At 39.1% G+C, this 18,504-nt stretch overlaps 1 protein-coding gene across 4 annotated transcripts in view; it reads left to right on the top strand.

Annotated features, from left to right (window-relative positions):
- Nucleotides 1-18,504, top strand: part of MPP7 (MAGUK p55 scaffold protein 7) — a 302,487-nt gene that overhangs the window by 177,057 nt on the left and 106,926 nt on the right. For all 4 annotated transcript variants that reach the window (XM_072749255.1, XM_072749256.1, XM_072749257.1 and 1 more), the window contains 2 exons: nucleotides 12,989-13,066; nucleotides 15,758-15,838. In XM_072749255.1, coding sequence (XP_072605356.1) covers nucleotides 12,989-13,066; nucleotides 15,758-15,838 — 159 coding nt within the window. The remainder of the gene's footprint in view (nucleotides 1-12,988; nucleotides 13,067-15,757; nucleotides 15,839-18,504) is intronic.

Below are 18,504 nucleotides of genomic sequence, written 5' to 3'. Positions count from 1 at the left end.
AATGACTCTTCTCTTGCTGTATTTTATTTCCATACTGAGTATCTTTGTCCTGGAATGAGTGCTTACTTTAGTCAATATTTGATGAATAAAACTCCAGTTAAAGTAGTCTTCCCTATCTTTTGTTTTCCAGTAATTTACATGATGCACATGACTGATGTGTTATGTGGGATTGGATTACATAAAAAAGGAATGAATTAAGATGAAAACAGAAAAAAATCTGAGAAAACAAAATCAGTAAAACTACTAAATCTAAAAAGTGGTTTCTTGAAAATACAGTAAAATTGAGGTGCCTGGGTGGCTCAGTGTTTGAGCATCTGCCTTTGGCTCAGGTCATGATCCCACAGTCCCAGGATTGAGTCCTGCATCGGGCTCCATGCATGGAGCCTGCTTCTCCCTGTGCCTGTGTCTCTGCCTCTCTCTGTGTCTCTCATGAATAAATAAATAAAATCTTAAAAAAGGGAATATATAGTAAAATCAATGTTTGTTAACAAATGAAAGGATGAAGGGTAGAAATAGAGAAAGTACAGATACACAAAATAAGAATTTCTAATTAAGAAATATGTAGTAAAGGAAATTCATACTCTAAGAGACTATTCTGCTTAAGTAGATTCATATAATTTTTTAAGGCCAGAAAAAAATGAATAATTTTTTAGGAGATGGTGTTTGCTGCAACTGACAATGGAAGAGATAGAAAAACCTAAATGGAGACATTTCTGTACACCACCCAGAAGAAATTAAGTTGGGGGATGAAGCTGCCTTCCAAAATGTATCCGATCTACCTGGTTTCCCATGGGAATGCCATAACATATTTAAAGAAGAGATCACTTTAGTGGCATTGAGATGTTTTCAGAGCATACAAAAAGATAGAAACTTTTCCACAGTGTGAAAAATAGTGAAATGAGTGTAACACTGCTATCATGACCCAATAAAGACAGGACCAGGAAAAAAAAAAAGCCAACCTCAGTTAAGAGAACTAATGAGGAAAGTCTCAATAAAATAGTATCAATGGGGGGGGGCAGGGGCAAGATGGCGGAAGAGCAGGGTCTCCAAGTCACCTGTCCTCAACAAATTACCTAGAAAACCATCCAATCATCCTGAAAATCTACGAATTCGGCCTGAGATTTAAAGAGAGACCAGCTGGAACACTACAGTGAGAATAGTTCACGCTTCTATCAAGGTAGGAAGACGGGGAAAAGAAATAAAGACACAAAAGGCCTCCAAGGGGGAGGGGCCCAGCCAGGAGCCGGGCTGAGGCCGGGGCGAGTGTCCCCAGGACAGGAGAGCCCCGTCCCGGAGAAGCAGGAGCTGCACCAACCTTCCCGGGCGGAAAGGGGCTCGCGGGGAGTTAGAGCAGGACCCAGGAGGGCGGGGATGCCCTCGGGCTCCCTGGGACACTAACAGGCACCTGCGCCCCGGGAGAGTGCGCCGAGCTCCCTAAGGGCTGCAGCGCGCACGGCGGGACCGGAGCAGCTCGGAGGGGCTCGGGCGGCGGCTCCGCGGAGGGGGCTGCGGGGCGGGAGCGCGGATCCAACAGCGCAGGCCCCGGAGCACAGGGCGCCGGGACACAGCCCAGGATCCGGCCTCCCCCCGGGACAGGCAGAGGCCGGGAGGGCCCAGGACAGCGAGGACACTCCTGCCTGGAACTGAGCAGATCAGCGGCCCCGCCCAGGAGCCCCCAGGCCCTGCAGACGGAGAGCCCCGGAGCTACTGCGGGAGCTGACTCCAGGGTCCCAGAGCTGCCCCCGCCACTGTGGCTTCCTCCCGGGGCCTCACGGGGTGAACAACCCCCACTGAGCCCTGCACCAGGCAGGGGCAGAGCAGCTCCCCCAAGTGCTAACACCTGAGAATCTGCACAGCAGCCCCTCCCCCAGAAGACCAGCGAGACGGACCAGTTCCAGGGGAAGTCAAGGGACTTAAAGTATACAGAATCGGAAGATACTCCCCCATGTTTTTTTTTGTTTTTGTTTTGATTTTTTTTGTTGTTGTTTTTGTTTTGTTTTGTGCTTTTTTTTTCTTTCTTTCTTCTTGCTTTCTGATTGCTTCCCCCACGCCACCCCCCCTTTTTTCCTTTTTTCTCCTTTCTTTTTCTTTCTCTTTTTCTTCTCTCCCCCCCCCCCTTTTTTTTTCTTATTTCTCTTTTTTCCTTTTTTCTTTCCTTCTCTCTCTTTTTCTCCTTTTCCCAATACAACTTGTTTTTGGCCACTCTGCACTGAGCAAAATGACTAGAAGGAAAACCTCACCTCAAAAAAAAAGAATCAGGAACAGTCCTTTCTCCCACAGAGTTACAAAATCTGGATTACAATTCAATGTCAGAAAGCCAATTCAGAAGCACTATTATACAGCTACTGGTGGCTCTAGAAAAAACCATAAAGGACTCAAGAGACTTCATGACTGCAGAATTTAGATCCAATCAGGCAGAAATTAAAAATCAATTAAATGAGATGCAATCCAAGCTAGAAGTCCTAACGACGAGGCTTAACGAGGTGGAAGAACGAGTGAGTGACATAGAAGACAAGTTGATGGCAAAGAGGGAAACTGAGGAAAAAAGAGACAGGCAATTAAAAGACCATGAGGATAGATTAAGGGAAATAAATGACAGCCTGAGGAAGAAAAACCTACGTTTAATTGGGGTTCCCGAGGGCGCCGAAAGGGACAGAGGGCTAGATTATGTATTTGAACAAATCCTAGCTGAAAACTTTCCGAATCTGGGAAGGGAAACAGGCATTCAGATCCAGGAAATAGAGAGATCCCCCCCTAAAATCAATAAAAACCGTTCAACACCTCGACATTTAATAGTGAAGCTTGCAAATTCCAAAGATAAGGAGAAGATCCTTAAAGCAGCAAGAGAAAAAAAGTCCCTGACTTTTATGGGGAGGAATATTAGGGTAACAGCAGACCTCTCCACAGAGACCTGGCAGGCCAGAAAGGGCTGGCAGGATATATTCAGGGTCCTAAATGAAAAAAACATGCAACCAAGAATACTTTATCCAGCAAGGCTTTCATTCAAAATGGAAGGAGAGATAAAGAGCTTCCAAGACAGGCAGGAACTGAAAGAATATGTAACCTCCAAACCAGCTCTGCAAGAAATTTTAAGGGGGACTCTTAAAATTCCCCTTTAAGAAGAAGTTCAGTGGAACAATCCACAAAAACAAGGACTGAATAGATATGATGACACTAAACTCATATCTTTCAATAGTAACTCTGAACGTGAACGGGCTTAATGACCCCATCAAAAGGCGCAGGGTTTCAGACTGGATAAAAAAGCAGGACCCATCTATTTGCTGTCTACAAGAGACTCATTTTAGACAGAAGGACACCTACAACCTGAAAATAAAAGGTTGGAGAACCATTTACCATTCAAATGGTCCTCAAAAGAAAGCAGGGGTTGCCATCCTTATATCAGATAAATTAAAATTTACCCCGAAAACTATAGTGAGAGATGAAGAGGGACACTATCTTATACTCAAAGGATCTATCCAACAAGAGGACTTAACAATCCTCAATATATATGCCCCAAATGTGGGAGCTGCCAAATATTTAAACCAATTAATAACCAAACTGAAGAAATACTTTGATAATAATACACTTGTACTTGGTGACTTCAATCTAGCTCTCTCTATACTAGATAGGTCTTCTTTTTTTTTTTTAATTTTTATTTATTTATGATAGTCACAGAGAGAGAGAGAGAGAGAGAGAGAGAGGCAGAGACATAGGCAGAGGGAGAAGCAGGCTCCATGCACTGGGAGCCTGATGTGGGATTCGATCCCGGGTCTCCAGGATCGCGCCCTGGGCCAAAGGCAGGCGCCAAACCACTGTGCCACCCAGGGATCCCCTACTAGATAGGTCTTCTAAGCACAACATATCCAAAGAAACGAGAGCTTTAAATGATACACTGGACCAGATGGATTTCACAGATATCTACAGAACTTTACATCCAAACTCAACTGAATACACATTCTTCTCAAGTGCACATGGAACTTTCTCCAGAATAGACCACATACTGGGTCACAAATCGGGTCTGAACCGATACCAAAAGATCGGGATAGTCCCCTGTATATTTTCCGACCATAATGCCTTGAAATTAGAACTCAATCACAACAAGAAGTTTGGAAGGACCACAAACACGTGGAGGTTAAGGACCATTCTGCTAAAAGATGAAAAGGTCAACCAGGAAATTAAGGAAGAATTAAAAAGATTCATGGAAACTAATGAGAATGAAGATACAACCGTTCAAAATCTTTGGGATGCAGAAAAAGCAGTCCTGAGGGGGAAATACATCGCAATACAAGCATCCATTCAAAAACTGGAAAGAACTCAAATTCAAAAGCTCACCTTACACATAAAGGAACTAGAGAAAAAGCAACAAATAGACCCCCCCTCAGCAGAAGAAGACAGTTAATTAAAATTCGAGCAGAACTAAATGATATCGAGACCAAAAGAACTGTGGAACAGATCAACAGAACCAGGAGTTGGTTCTTTGAAAGAATTAATAAGATAGATAAACCATTAGCCAGCCTTATTAAAAAGAAGAGAGAGAAGACTCAAATTAATAAAATCATGAATGAGAAAGGAGAGATCACTACCAACACCAAGGAAATACAAACGATCTTAAAAACATATTATGAACAGCTGTACGCCAATAAATTAGGAAATCTAGAAGAAATGGACGCATTCCTGGAAAGCCACAAACTACCAAAACTGAAGCAGGAAGAAATAGAAAACCTGAACAGGCCAATAACCAGGGAGGAAATTGAAGCAGTCATCAAAAACCTCCCAAGACACAAGAGTCCAGGGCCAGATGGCTTCCCAGGGGAATTCTATCAAACGTTTAAAGAAGAAATCATACCTATTCTACTAAAGCTGTTTGGAAAGATAGAAAGAGATGGAGTACTTCCAAATTCATTCTATGAGGCCAGCAACACCTTAATTCCAAAACCAGACAAAGACCCCACCAAAAAGGAGAATTACAGACCAATATCCCTGATGAACATGGATGCAAAAATTCTCAACAAGATACTAGCCAATAGGATCCAACAACACATTAAGAAAATGATTCACCATGACCAAGTAGGATTTATCCCGGGGACACAAGGCTGGTTCAACACTCGTAAAACCATCAATGTGATTCATCATATCAGCAAGAGAAAACCAAGAACCATATGATCCTCTCATTAGATGCCGAGAAAGCATTTGACAAAATACAGCATCCATTCCTGATCAAAACCCTTCAGAGTGTTGGGATAGAGGGAACTTTCCTCCACATCTTAAAAGCCATTTACGAAAAGCCCACAGCAAATATCATTCTCAATGGGGAAGCACTGGGAGCCTTTCCCCTAAGATCAGGAACAAGACAGGGATGTCCACTCTCACCACTGCTGTTCAACATAGTTCTGGAAGTCCTCGCCTCAGCAATCAGACAACAAAAAGACATTAAAGGCATTCAAATTGGCAAAGAAGTCAAACTCTCCCTCTTCACCGATGACATGATACTCTACATAGAAAACCCAAAAGCCTCCACCCCAAGATTGCTAGAACTCATACAGCAATTTGGTAGCGTGGCAGGATACAAAATCAATGCCCAGAAATCAATGGCATTTCTATACACTAACAATGAGACTGAAGAAAGAGAAATTAAGGAGTCAATCCCATTTACAATTGCACCCAAAAGCATAAGATACCTAGGAATAAACCTAACCAAAGAGGTAAAAGATCTATACCCTAAAAACTATAGAACTCTTCTGAAAGAAATTGAGGAAGACACAAAGAGATGGAAAAATATTCCATGCTCATGGATTGGCAGAATTAATATTGTAAAAATGTCAATGTTACCCAGGGCAATTTACACGTTTAATGCAATCCCTATCAAAATACCATGGACTTTCTTCAGAGAGTTAGAACAAATTATTTTAAGATTTGTGTGGAATCAGAAAAGACCCCGAATAGCCAGGGGAATTGTAAAAAAGAAAACCATCACTGGGGGCATCACAATGCCAGATTTCAGGTTGTACTACAAAGCTGTGGTCATCAAGACAGTGTGGTACTGGCACAAAAACAGACACATAGATCAATGGAACAGAATAGAGAACCCAGAAGTGGACCCTGAAATGTACGGTCAACTAATATTCGATAAAGGAGGAAAGACTATCCATTGGAAGAAAGACAGTCTCTTCAATAAATGGTGCTGGGAAAATTGGACATCCATATGGAGAAGAATGAAACTGGACCACTCTCTTTCACCATATACAAAGATAAGCTCAAAATGGATGAGAGATCTAAATGTGAGACAAGAGTCCATCAAAATCATAGAAGAGAACACAGGCAACACCCTTTTTGAACTCAGCCACAGTAACTTCTTGCAAGATACATCCACAAAGGCAAAAGAAACAAAAGCAAAAATGAACTATTGGGACTTCATCAAGATAAGAAGCTTCTGCACAGCAAAGGATACAGTCAACAAAACTAAAAGACAACCTACTGAATGGGAGAAGATATTTGCAAATGACATATCAGATAAAGGGCTAGTTTCCAAAATCTATAAAGAACTTATTAAACTCAACACCAAAGAAGCAAACAATCCAATCATGAAATGGGCAAAAGACATGAAGAGAAATCTCACAGAGGAAGACATGGACATGGCCAACATGCACATGAGAAAATGCTCTGCATCACTTGCCATCAGGGAAATACAAATCAAAACCACAATGAGATACCACCTCACACCAGTGAGAATGGGGAAAATTAACAAGGCAGGAAACCACAAATGTTGGAGAGGATGCGGAGAAAAGGGAACCCTCTTACACTGTTGGTGGGAATGTGAACTGGTGCAGCCACTCTGGAAAACTGTGTGGAGGTTCCTCAAAGAGTTAAAAATAGACCTGCCCTACGACCCAGCAATTGCACTGTTGGGGATTTACCCCAAAGATTCAGATGCAATGAAACATCGGGACATCTGCACCCCGATGTTTCTATCAGCAATGGCCACAATAGCCAAACTGTGGAAGGAGCCTCGGTGTCCATCGAAAGATGAATGGATAAAGAAGATGTGGTCTATGTATACAATGGAATATTACTCAGCCATTAGAAACGACAAATACCCACCATTTGCTTCAACGTGGATGGAACTGGAGGGTATTATGCTGAGTGAAATAATTCAATCGGAGAAGGACAAACAGTGTATGTTCTCATTCATTTGGGGAATATAAATACTAGTGAAAGGGAATATAAAGGAAGGGAAAAGAAATGTTGGGAAATATCAGGAAGGGAGACAGAACATAAAGACTCCTAACTCGGGGAAACGAACTAGGGGTGGTGGAAGGGGAGGAGGGCGGGTGTTGGAGGGTAATGGGTGACGGGCACTGAGGTGGACACTTGATGGGATGAGCACTGGGTGTTTTTCTGTATATTGGTAAATTGAACACCAATAAAAATTAATTAAAAAATATAAATAAAATTTATTATGCCCAAAAAAAAAAATATTATCAATGGATTCCACAGCACATTAAGAGACAAAAATATCTAGCCAAGTGAGGCCCATTGTCGGAATGCCACGATGAGACGGGTAGTATTTGGAAATTTATAAATAAATTCTATAAATAGAATTCCCATATTTCCTGGCCACCTAGGAAAAACAATATAGCTATATATGGTAGAAAATATTTTGTGAGATTGAACGTTCATTTTTTAAAAAGATTTTATTTATTTGTTTATTTATGAGGGACAGAGAGAGAGAGGCAGAGACATAGGCAGAGGGAGAAGAGTAGGCAGGGAGCCCAATGCGGGACTCGATCCTGGGACTCCGGAATCACCACCTGAGCCAAAGGCAGATGCTCAACCACTGAGCCACCCAGGAGTCCCCATTCATTTATTTTCTAAGCTCTTCATCCAGGAGTGCCTGGTGGCTTGGTCCGTTAAGCCTTGGACCGTTGATTTCAGCTCAGGTCATGATCTCAGAATCATGAGATTGAGCCTCCTAGGGCTCCTCACTCAGGGAGGAGTCTGCTTGAGATTCTCTCTCTCTCCCTCTGCACCTCTTCCTGCTCTTTTCTCAAATAAATAAATAAATCTTTAAAAAAAAAACCCACAAAAGCCTCTTCATATATTTGAATATGTGGGTACTAATTTCACATGATCTAAGTATCTATGGCAATGTATAGACAGAATTTATCTTATTCAAGGCAGGAAACAAAACAAGAACATCAACTCTCATCAGTTTTATTAATTTTAGTTTTTTGGAGCTATTAGCTAAGAGAGATTAGTGTTTTATAATTGGAAAGAAGGGCATACAGTTAGCACTATTGTCTCTGTTGTTGTTTGTTGTTTTTACATTTCCTCTTTCCTAATAAAGAGGGTTTTTTTTTAGAAAGATTATTATTTTAAAAAAAGGATCCCAGCCATTAGAATATTTCTTCTTCTTTTTTTAATCCCTACACAACATGATATGTCATTACCAGCTCTTCTTGGCTGTCATTGTGTCCCATGGATCTTCTTTTACAACTCAGAACTGGGATCCCTGGGTGGCTCAGCGGTTTAGCGCTGCCTTCAGCCTAGGGCATGATCCTGGAGTCCTGGGATCGAGTCCTCCGTCGGGCTCCCAGCATGGAGCCTGCTTCTCCCTCTGCCTGTGTCTCTGTCTCTGTCTCTCTCTCTCTATCATGAATGAATAAATAAAATAAAAAACTTTTATCTATTTCAGCTCTTACACAGGTGCCTTTAAACTGTTATACTTGAAAACTTACTTGAGCCTCCTCTTCTTTACAGTTGAAGAAACTACCCCCCCACTATATATATAAAATAGTTTCACCTTATAATTTCCAGTTTTTAATAGGTATCAAGTAATATACTCATAGGTAACAAGTCATCTACTCTTTAATTAGACTCAAAGCTAACCAAACCCTCTTGTAAAAAATCTGGAAGATAGATTTTACATTGATTAGCCAGATGCTATTGCTAAGGGGGAATTCCATTGCCTTTTTGGCAACCTGGCCCACAGTGCAGAATATCAGGGCAGGAATTTTGATACTTAGGATATTACCAGAATGATCAGGGCCACATTTTTACTTAATATCTTGGAACCTTCACTCATTAAGCAGTAGGGTAATAAACAAAATTTTTTAAGAATGCAAGCTATAAAAAGAGCAAGATTTGATGTGACAAAGTATTAAAAGTATAATTTAAAACAAAACCATCCAACCTAAAAGCTTAATTAATCTTGCTTGAGTCATTGCCAAAAATTAGACCACATCAACAAATACTATCATAGAATATTGAGCTCAGCCTCTCATATAACTCATCTAGCTTTCTTGCAACCAATTGTTTAAATGTCTGCTTCCCTGCGATAGTAAATATAGAGGCTCACTTTTTTTTTTAAAGGTACTACCATAAGTCTGTATTCCCTACTAATAATGATCAGGGGGAAAAAAAAAAGATCAGTACTGTCAGTAATATCATCTTCAGTGAGTTTAGTATTTTAATCCCTTAACTCTCACAAGAATATTAAGAGGCAGATGGCACCATCATTCGACTTTACAGATCAGCAGATACATAGGAGTTAAATAATAACTTGTGATGGTCCCACACATAGAAACAACCGAGCTGGGACTTAAACTCAGGCCACCTGGCTCAGTGTCAGAGCTCTTCATCACTCTACATGCCTGCCTCTCAGACTAACATCTCGTCTGTCTTCTTCACTGACCTCAATCACTGCTGGATGAACAGGATAGAGAGAGGCTCACGGATATGTGACAAATAATACTAGCTGTTTCCAATGACTACAGGATTAGGGATGGCTCCTCTTCACCCCTCCCTGTATTTTTTCTTTCTGACAATTCTTAAGTTTTCCAGATTAATTTATATTGATACTGTACCATAATTACAACTTAAAAATTATATGCCCCAAATAAATACATTCTTTCTCTACTTCATTTCCTTCTTCTGAGGGTCTTTTAAAAACAAAGAGCCCCTCTTTCCATATCATCATCTTTCCATCTTCACCCAAGTGAGTTGAGTGCATACCCCTACTCTTCCCACTCTGGGACTTTGTATTGTATCAGGAATTTTTAAATGCTCTCCCAGAATTTCCAAATGCTGGTAGCCCTATGTTGATATGTGTTTTACTTCAGGACATAATTTTAAATATTAAGTTGGTATGAAAGTAAAAATTACTGCAAGCAATTTTGGGCTATTCACAGTTTCCAAAATCACTGACTTTTATTGGTATTTATAATATCCAGGAAGAAAATTTTTTTTAATGATTTTCAAATTCAAATACAATAAACAGGTAACACATATAAACTTCACCCCGGGGCTATCCAACAGAACTCCTTGGATGTTGAAAATGTTCTGTACCTTCTTGTCCAACATGGTTTGTCACTAGCTACTGAACACTTGAACTGTGGCTAGTTTACTTGAGGAACTGAATTTTTTATTTTATTTTTATTAATTTAAAGGCCCACATAAGGCTAGTGGTTTTAATATTGAATAACATGGCAAGATTTTATGTTAAACGCTCTGTAACTCAACTTTGCACATCAGAAAAATTCACTCTGATATAGTTTGGCCAATTTCCCTAAGTGGTCACATTTTGGAACCCAACAGACAAATACACAACCAAAGACACAGCATCTAATTATCTGTGCACTGCCAAACCTGCAAAATCTCACTTATTTTAACTAAACGCTTCCCTTTGCAGACTCAACTGTGTAATAAAAGCGTACTTCATTTTTCTCCCTTGAACAAGAGGAGAGCAAAGTGGTAGGAGTTGCAGAAAGAAAGAAGTGAAGACAACTGGAGAAGGGGAGACTCTGGTTAAATTAGTTTCATATGATAGCAAAATAGTTAATCATTGAAAGATATGCTTCTAAAATATGTAAAGTACACTATTAAGGAAAAAAGGACATTTCAAAAAGGACATTTATGTTCCAATTAATAGTGTATATGCACATGTCCATAAGTGTTTGTTTCTACAATTACACGTATATCAGAAAAAAATAAAATAAAAATCATTTCTATATGTAATTTGTTCTTTTTTTAGTTTTATTTTAAGATTTATTTTATTTGTTTAGAGAGAGAGACAGAGTTGCAGGATGGAGGGGTAAAGGGAGAGGGAGAGAGAAACACAAGCAGACTCTGAGCTGAGCACAGAGCCAGAGGCCAGCTCTATCTCATGATCCTGAGATCATGACCAGAGCCAAAACCAAGAGCTGGCCTCTCAACTGACTGAGCCACCCAGGTCCCCCTACATGTAACCAATTCTTATAGGAAAGCTATAATTACCTTCATTTGCATACATCTTGAAAATTAGTGTTTAATTTTTGTAAGAAAATCTGGTGCCAATAATTTAATTTTTATACATGTATCACAGAAACTGAAATGAAACTTGAATAATGAAAGAATAAATAAAGCTTGACCAATCTCAATGCAATCATTTGAAACTTCTCACTGATGTATAACCCATCTATCTCACTGATGGGTAAACGGAAGAACCCAATTATGGAATTAAATAAACCAAAGCTATAAAAATCCCTTTTCTGCCTTCTATTATGAATATTAAAAAGCAATGAAAATAACTGCTCAATAGTTTTAGCCAAACCAGAATTGGTATTGTGCACACACACACGCTCGCATGCACACATACACAAACACCCCTCATCTACCTCATTTATTTACTACATGGAGAGGAGAGAGTTCTGAGTTTTGTTTTTTTTTTTAAAGATTAACTTGAAAATAATAATCTTGAGAAGTGGTACTTTGACAGCATATTAAAGGACTCCCCTAGAAGATTCTTTTTTTACATTTTTTAGATAAAACTTAAAAGCCAACAGTTTTGCATTTGTCAAAGCATCTTTCATTTCTTAATGATAATACTAGATTTTTTAAAAGATTTTATTTATTTATTCATGAGAGACACAGATTGAGAGAGAGAGAGAGAGAGAGAGAGAGAGAGAGGCAGAGACACAGGCAGAGGAAGAAGCAGGCTCCATGCAGGGAGCCTGATGTGGGACTCGATCCCAGGTCTCCAGTATCACACCCTGGGCCGAAGGCGGGCACTAAACCACTAAGCCACCCAGGGATTCCCATAATACTAGAATTTTTTAAAAAGAATGTATTTATTTATTCACAGAGACCCAGAGAGAGAGAGAGAGAATGAGGCAGAGACACAGGCAGAGGGAGAAGCAGGCTCCATGCAGGGAGCCGGATGTGGGACTCGATCCCGGGTCTCCAGGATCACACCCTGGGCCACAGGTGGTGCTAAACTGCTGTGCCACCAGGGCTGCCCAATACTAGATTTTTAAAGGAACTCTGTGTGTCTTCTAGCACACTAAAATACATTCTTGCCTTTGTTTTTCTTGGGTAATGTCGGGAATGAAAGGACACAATTATTCTTTGATAGTGTAATTTTCCTTGTTTTACAGGACAGAAAGTTATCCAAGTTCAATACTTCTAAGAAATGTCTTCAACTAAAAGCAATCCCTTTGTTTCTTAGAAGTTTGAATTTGGGGGAAATGTTGAGAATCTGGGAGGAAAAAAGACTAAGCGAAGGGAAGGAACAGCATGCTTGGGAAGGCACACACCACACCAGCTCTCTTGCTTCTAGTGGTTATCACGTACCAACCCAAGTGGCTGCTGCCTCATCACTTGGCTTTAATCATAATTTATGTTTTTAGCAGAGATATGAACTACAACTGATACTGAAGCAAAGTGTTTTAGAAGTTATAGATTTTAGAAAACTATCATAATTATTCAAGGGAAAAAGAAAGGTTTAGCTTTTATGTGGGCTCTATTTGATAACAATTTTTGCCCCCATTTGACATCACATTGAAACACTGGACCATAGAATTAGGTCCACATATTTGCCATCTATAGATTTATAGAAACGTTTAATTTTTGTTTGAGGTTTAGTGGATCCATTTCTATTTGCAGTGCTGAAAACCCTTCAACTGTCTCACCGTTAGCTAGCAGGTGAACTTGTGTACTCTTGTTTTTCTTCTAGATTCATGAAAAGCTCCACTACTATGAGAAGCAGAACCCCGTGCCCATTCTCCACGGCGCAGCAGTCTTGGCCGATGATGTAAGTGTGCCTTTTGGAGCTCCCTGCCACCCGGCTCCCTCGGGCCCGGCCCTGAGCAGAGCTCTTCCTGGCACAGACACAAGTGTGAGATCCTAGGAGTAAAAACCAGAAGAAGCTGCAGATGTTTCCAGAAGTCCTGTCACCAAGGACCTTATGCGGATACTGTGCTGATTTGCATTCACTCTCCCACTCAAAAAATTGTGCGTGGAGATGCCCTCTGTTCTACCTGGGTAGCTATGGTAGAAGAAATTTGAGGCTAGAACTCTCCGGGCAGAGAGAAACTGTCAGCTACTAGTGTTCTGAGAAAGTCACAGGCAGGAGGAATGCTTTGGAGAAATAAAGACAAATGAGATAGGTCTGTTGCTGACAGTGCTAAAAAATGACAGATACGCTAGTGTCGGAATGAGGCCTGATGAAATACATAAAAAGACTGGATTGTTTTTAAAATGGATTATAAAGCATCATAATGATTTATGGATATTAGTCCTTTCCAAATTACCTTCATAACCAAAAAATAAATTTTAGAAGCAGTTGGCATTGATGGAGTAGTTAATTTCCTGTAGCTGTAATTTTATTTTCAATCTGAGGGAGGGAATTACCTTGCTGTTTCTTGCCATTCACTTACAAACTCGGATGAATTGAAAGCACACCTGGATAAACTATAAAGGACACTAAACCAGATGAGAAATAGGTCTCATGTGAAGGCTGGTTTTCGTGATCTCCTAGAGCTTATCTGTTGCTTTTTAAATTTTTTCCTTGGTTATGATAAAAAAAAAAGCCATAGTTCAGTTTAAATATCGGGCCATATAATTTTAAAAAAAACTAAAAAACAACCGATCATCTTCAGAAGTTGATTTTCTTATGTATGTTTTCTATTTTAATTTAGATAATAAGGCATATGTAATAAATCTCTAAGTGATTTGCTATTTGTTTAGTCTCTCAAACTCCTTTCCAGTCCTATCCACAGAGATTACAAATTATAGAGATATTTCAGTTTATGTGTTTATGAGGAAGCTTACTCCTCTGCATTATAGAACCAAAATTTTTAAAGTGAAGGTGAGGAAAGTTACAGATAGAATTCTAGTAAGCTGCAGTTGCCACTTGAGAAAGTCTCAAGAAATCACTTAAAAAACTTTAACTATTAAGAGTTTGGAGAAATATTTATTACCAGTGTGATTGAGGCCCAATCATATTTTTTTTTAAAGGAGAGTTTATTTATTCATGAGACACACACACACACACACACACACACACACACACACAGAGAGAGAGAGAGAGAGAGAGAGAGAGAGAGAGAGGCAGAGACACAGGAAGAGAGAGAAGCAGGCTCCATGGAGGGAGCCTGCTGTGGGACTCAATCCCAGGACTCCAGGATCATGCCCTGGGGCTGAAGCAGGCACCAAACCACTGAGCCACTCAGGGCTCCCCTGAGGCCCAATCATATTATGATAATATTGCTTTTTTAAAAAATTAGAGGCTGTTGTTATAATATGGTAAAATATAGCATTTTCTAATTCATCAGAACAATATATTTAAATTTCTAAAAGTATTGTTATAAAGTGACTAAAGAATGCAAAGAGCCTTCTGTGACTTTTTGTAGGTTAACAATTATCACAATTGCTTTACCTTGAAAAACAAAAATTTTACGTTCAAAAAGTTAAGTCACTTTTTGAAATGTAACCAACGAATATGTCAATTTATGACATTTTATTTTAGTGTATAATTTACTTTATGCCCTTCTTTTAGAGGAAAGTCCTTGTCTAGAGATAAGAACAATTGTTTTAGTTTGGTAGAAACAATAGGACCAGAGAAATTTCAAGCAGTGTTTTAAGATGGGTTTTTTTTAATGAAAATATATTGTACATATTTTGAATTCTCTTCTACATATTTCACAGTATAATTTCTCTTTCTGTTTGGTCTTGCTTTTTCTTCTTAGGAAATTATATCCTTACTATAGCCTAAAATAGAAGAGTCTTGATAGGAAAATCTCTTGAAGAACATGAAGCAGGTTCAAAGTTCCAACTATTCTTTAGCTAGAACCAGCAGATGGGAATGCTTTATCATGATAGTAGAATACGGTCAGCGTGTTTGTTCCCAGAGTACTTGTCAACCTATTTTAAGTCATTTTGTGATTAACCTGGTTTATATTGAATGGATTTCTTATTCTGTAGGTAAACATAAAAGTTTCAGATCATTTGCTCTATTAAAGACATTCTAGTTCTTTTTCCTCCAGCTCTAAACAGCAAGCTATTGTGGGGTTTTGGGAACCCTGTGGATTTCACCACCTCTTTCAGAACCTTTCTTTTTTTTTTTCCCATTTTCTTTCTTTCTCTCTTTTTAAAAAATAGTGTCAAAACCGGATCCAGTCCTTTTGACAAGTGGTCCTTTGTTTGCATGCAAAAGACCATTCCTTAAGATGAAGTGCTGGGATTTACCCTCATTGCAATAAATCAGAAGGTGATCTGGCTGATATGATTTTTGGAGTTCTACTCAGCCACGATCCTGGCCTGGGATCTGGCCTACCAAGGGCCTGAAAAGAGGAGCTGTCATTGATGGTCTGTTTTCTTTCATACTGACCTCGACCTCTCCTTAATCACTGGAAAGTGGCAAGATAGATTCTCGGTTGTCACATATGGAGCAACACAGCGCCCTTACTAAATGTTCTCTGTGTCAATGTGATCTCCCTTACAGCTGGCTGAAGAGCTTCAGAACAAGCCATTAAACAGTGAGATCAGAGAGCTGTTGAAACTCCTGTCAAAACCCAATGTGAAGGTGAGGACGTGTAATAAATATCTTCCAGAAGGGCCACTTTCTGAGGCTTCAGATGAATTTTATTTCAATCGTCAATTTTCAAGTGAATGTATTTTCAAATTGTGCACAGTATTTTAATAACCCAAATCCCATTAAGGAAGAAAGTTGAGCTTTTGATAATAATGTGACTAACTACAAAATACTTTAATCGGGTAGCTCAGGATTTCAGGTAGTGAATATAATGTCACTTCAAGGTCAGTTTCCTTTAAATGAAGGTAAGAGTACAGAATACAGAATCTATCAGTGATTTTGTTTAGGTCATTTTACATGGCTCGTGAATGGTATTCCAATATATTGGACAACTGTACCTGTTTTTGTATAGGATCATTTCAGTTTTTAACTTTGCCCTCCCCTGTTATCTGCCCCATCTCCTTTCCCTCCACTAATTCATATTTTAATAAATACTACCCTTTACAGAGCAGAGCAGTTTTCCAGTATAGAATATTAGTATCAGTAGGCAGATTTCAAGTCTCCTTGCCATTTTTTTTATTGAAGACTAGTTGACATAACAATATCGTATTAGTTTCAGGTGTACAACATAGTGACCTCTGATATGTATACACATTACAAAATGATCACCGCAATTAGTCCAGGTACTATATGTCACCCTACAAAGTTGTTACACTGTCATTGACTGTATTCCCTCTGTGGTATATGACATTTCTGCCTTTTACTTATTTTGTAACTGGAAGATTGTATCTCTTAATCTCCTTCACCTATTGCACTCCTTCCCTGCCATTTTTCTTCCAGGTATGTATCACTTACCTTTCCTCCAAAGGTGCTTGGTCAACAGAAGTCATTTCAAAATGTTCCTGTTAATTCTGAGGTCACTAATGCACTAAATCCTATCATCTGTACGTTTTGGACTTGCTACTGCTGCCATTACACTTGAAAGATTGTTCCATGAGTCAAAATTACATATGGATTATGTAATTGAAACGATCAGTTATTTTTCCTTTTTAAAGATTTATTTGAGAGAGTATGAGTCAGGAGGAGGGGCAGAGGGAGAGGGAGAATCTCAAGCAGACTCCTGCTGAGTGTGGAGTTTGATGCTGGGCTCCATCTCATGACCCTGAGATCATGACCTGCGCTGAAACCAAGAGTTGGATGCTTGACTTACTGAGCCACCCAAGTGCCCCAAAATGATCAATTATCTTACGATCATTTCTGTTAAGCATATGTAGGCTGTCAAATGAATATTTCTGCCTAGATGCAAAAACTTGATTTCTACCTTCCTTGAAAAATTTCCTTTGGAACTCTAAGTAGTCTTCAATTGCTAGTGAAAAGAGAAAGATAGCATTAAATAAAAGATGAAGTGAAAACATGCCCTAACTTTAACTCCTAATCCTTAGAATTAAAATAAGTGCTGTTAAGAATAAGTGTACTATCATTAGTAGTATAGAGTAATTGATTTGCACTGGTACAGAGGAGATTGGTTGAATTTTAGTTCTAAAGGATAAAGATCAGATTAAAGCAGAATAGTTGCTTGAAATTAAAGTATGTAGAAAGGTTAAGAGCTCAGAGTAAGAGATTCATAGGTAGAGAAAGTTCTGAAAATGTCTTCATTTGTTCTGAGTGCACATGAGTAGTGAATATGAACCAGAGAAGGGTGAGGTTAGCTGGGAGAAGCTTGTTAAACTCCTTTTTGAGAGTATGATCTTGTTTTGAGTATTAGAAATTGAAGACGAGTGTTTCGGACAAAACAACATGATTTGGTATTCTATTCAAGAGTGTTTGGAATAGAACAGCCAATAAATAAGAGGTTATACTGGATGGAAACTGGTATTTTGCTCAAGAGGGAAGTATGATTTTAGATTGTACTCACCATTGGATACAACCTTATAAACTATGAACATATTTTAGATGAATGCTTTTAAAATGTTTTATGTTTGTATAGCCATGTGATAGAATGTGTGAGAAGTCAGCATGAAAGATGTATTTTCAGTAAGTGATGTGTAGGAAGTGGGTAAGATTGTAGACATGATGTCTCAGTTGGCAGTGGCAATTTCTAGTTAGCTAGCCTTGGGGGGATATCTTTCTTCCCTTTATAACCTAATATTTAACATTGCTTTCCTTGAAATAATTAACACCATCAATTTGAATTTCACTTTTTTTAAAAAAATATTTTATTTATTTATTCATTAGGGACACAGGGAGAGAGAGAGGCAGAGACACAGGCAGAGGGAGAAGCAGGCTCCATGCAGGGAGCCAGATGTGGGACCGGATCCCCAGTCTCCAGGATCACGCCCTGGGCCGAAGGTGGCGCTAAACCACTGAGCCACCTGGGCTACCCGAATTTCACTTTTTTTTAGGTAATTGAGAAGTCATTTAGTAAAGTAAAATATTTTCTTTTCTTTTCTTTTTTTTTTAAAGCAGAACAAGGTACAATAGAGTATAACAGGTATACATGAATTGTAAATTGAGCAGACAATTTAAATATGAAAAATGTAACTCCAGGGTGTTAATTTGAATATTGTTTTTAATTTGCAGTGCATAAGGGAAGTAATTATTTACTTGTTAAAGATGGATCTTTCTTTTTTTTTTTTTTTTTAAAGATGGATCTTTCATTTAAAATCGTTCACAGTAGTGAAAAGAAACCTGAGGTCTACCTGAAAAGTAATGATTTT

The sequence above is a fragment of the Vulpes vulpes genome, chromosome 2, assembly GCF_048418805.1.
Source record: "Vulpes vulpes isolate BD-2025 chromosome 2, VulVul3, whole genome shotgun sequence".
Classification (NCBI taxonomy): Eukaryota; Metazoa; Chordata; class Mammalia; order Carnivora; family Canidae; genus Vulpes; species Vulpes vulpes.
This window is presented reverse-complemented; position numbering and strand designations above follow the sequence as displayed.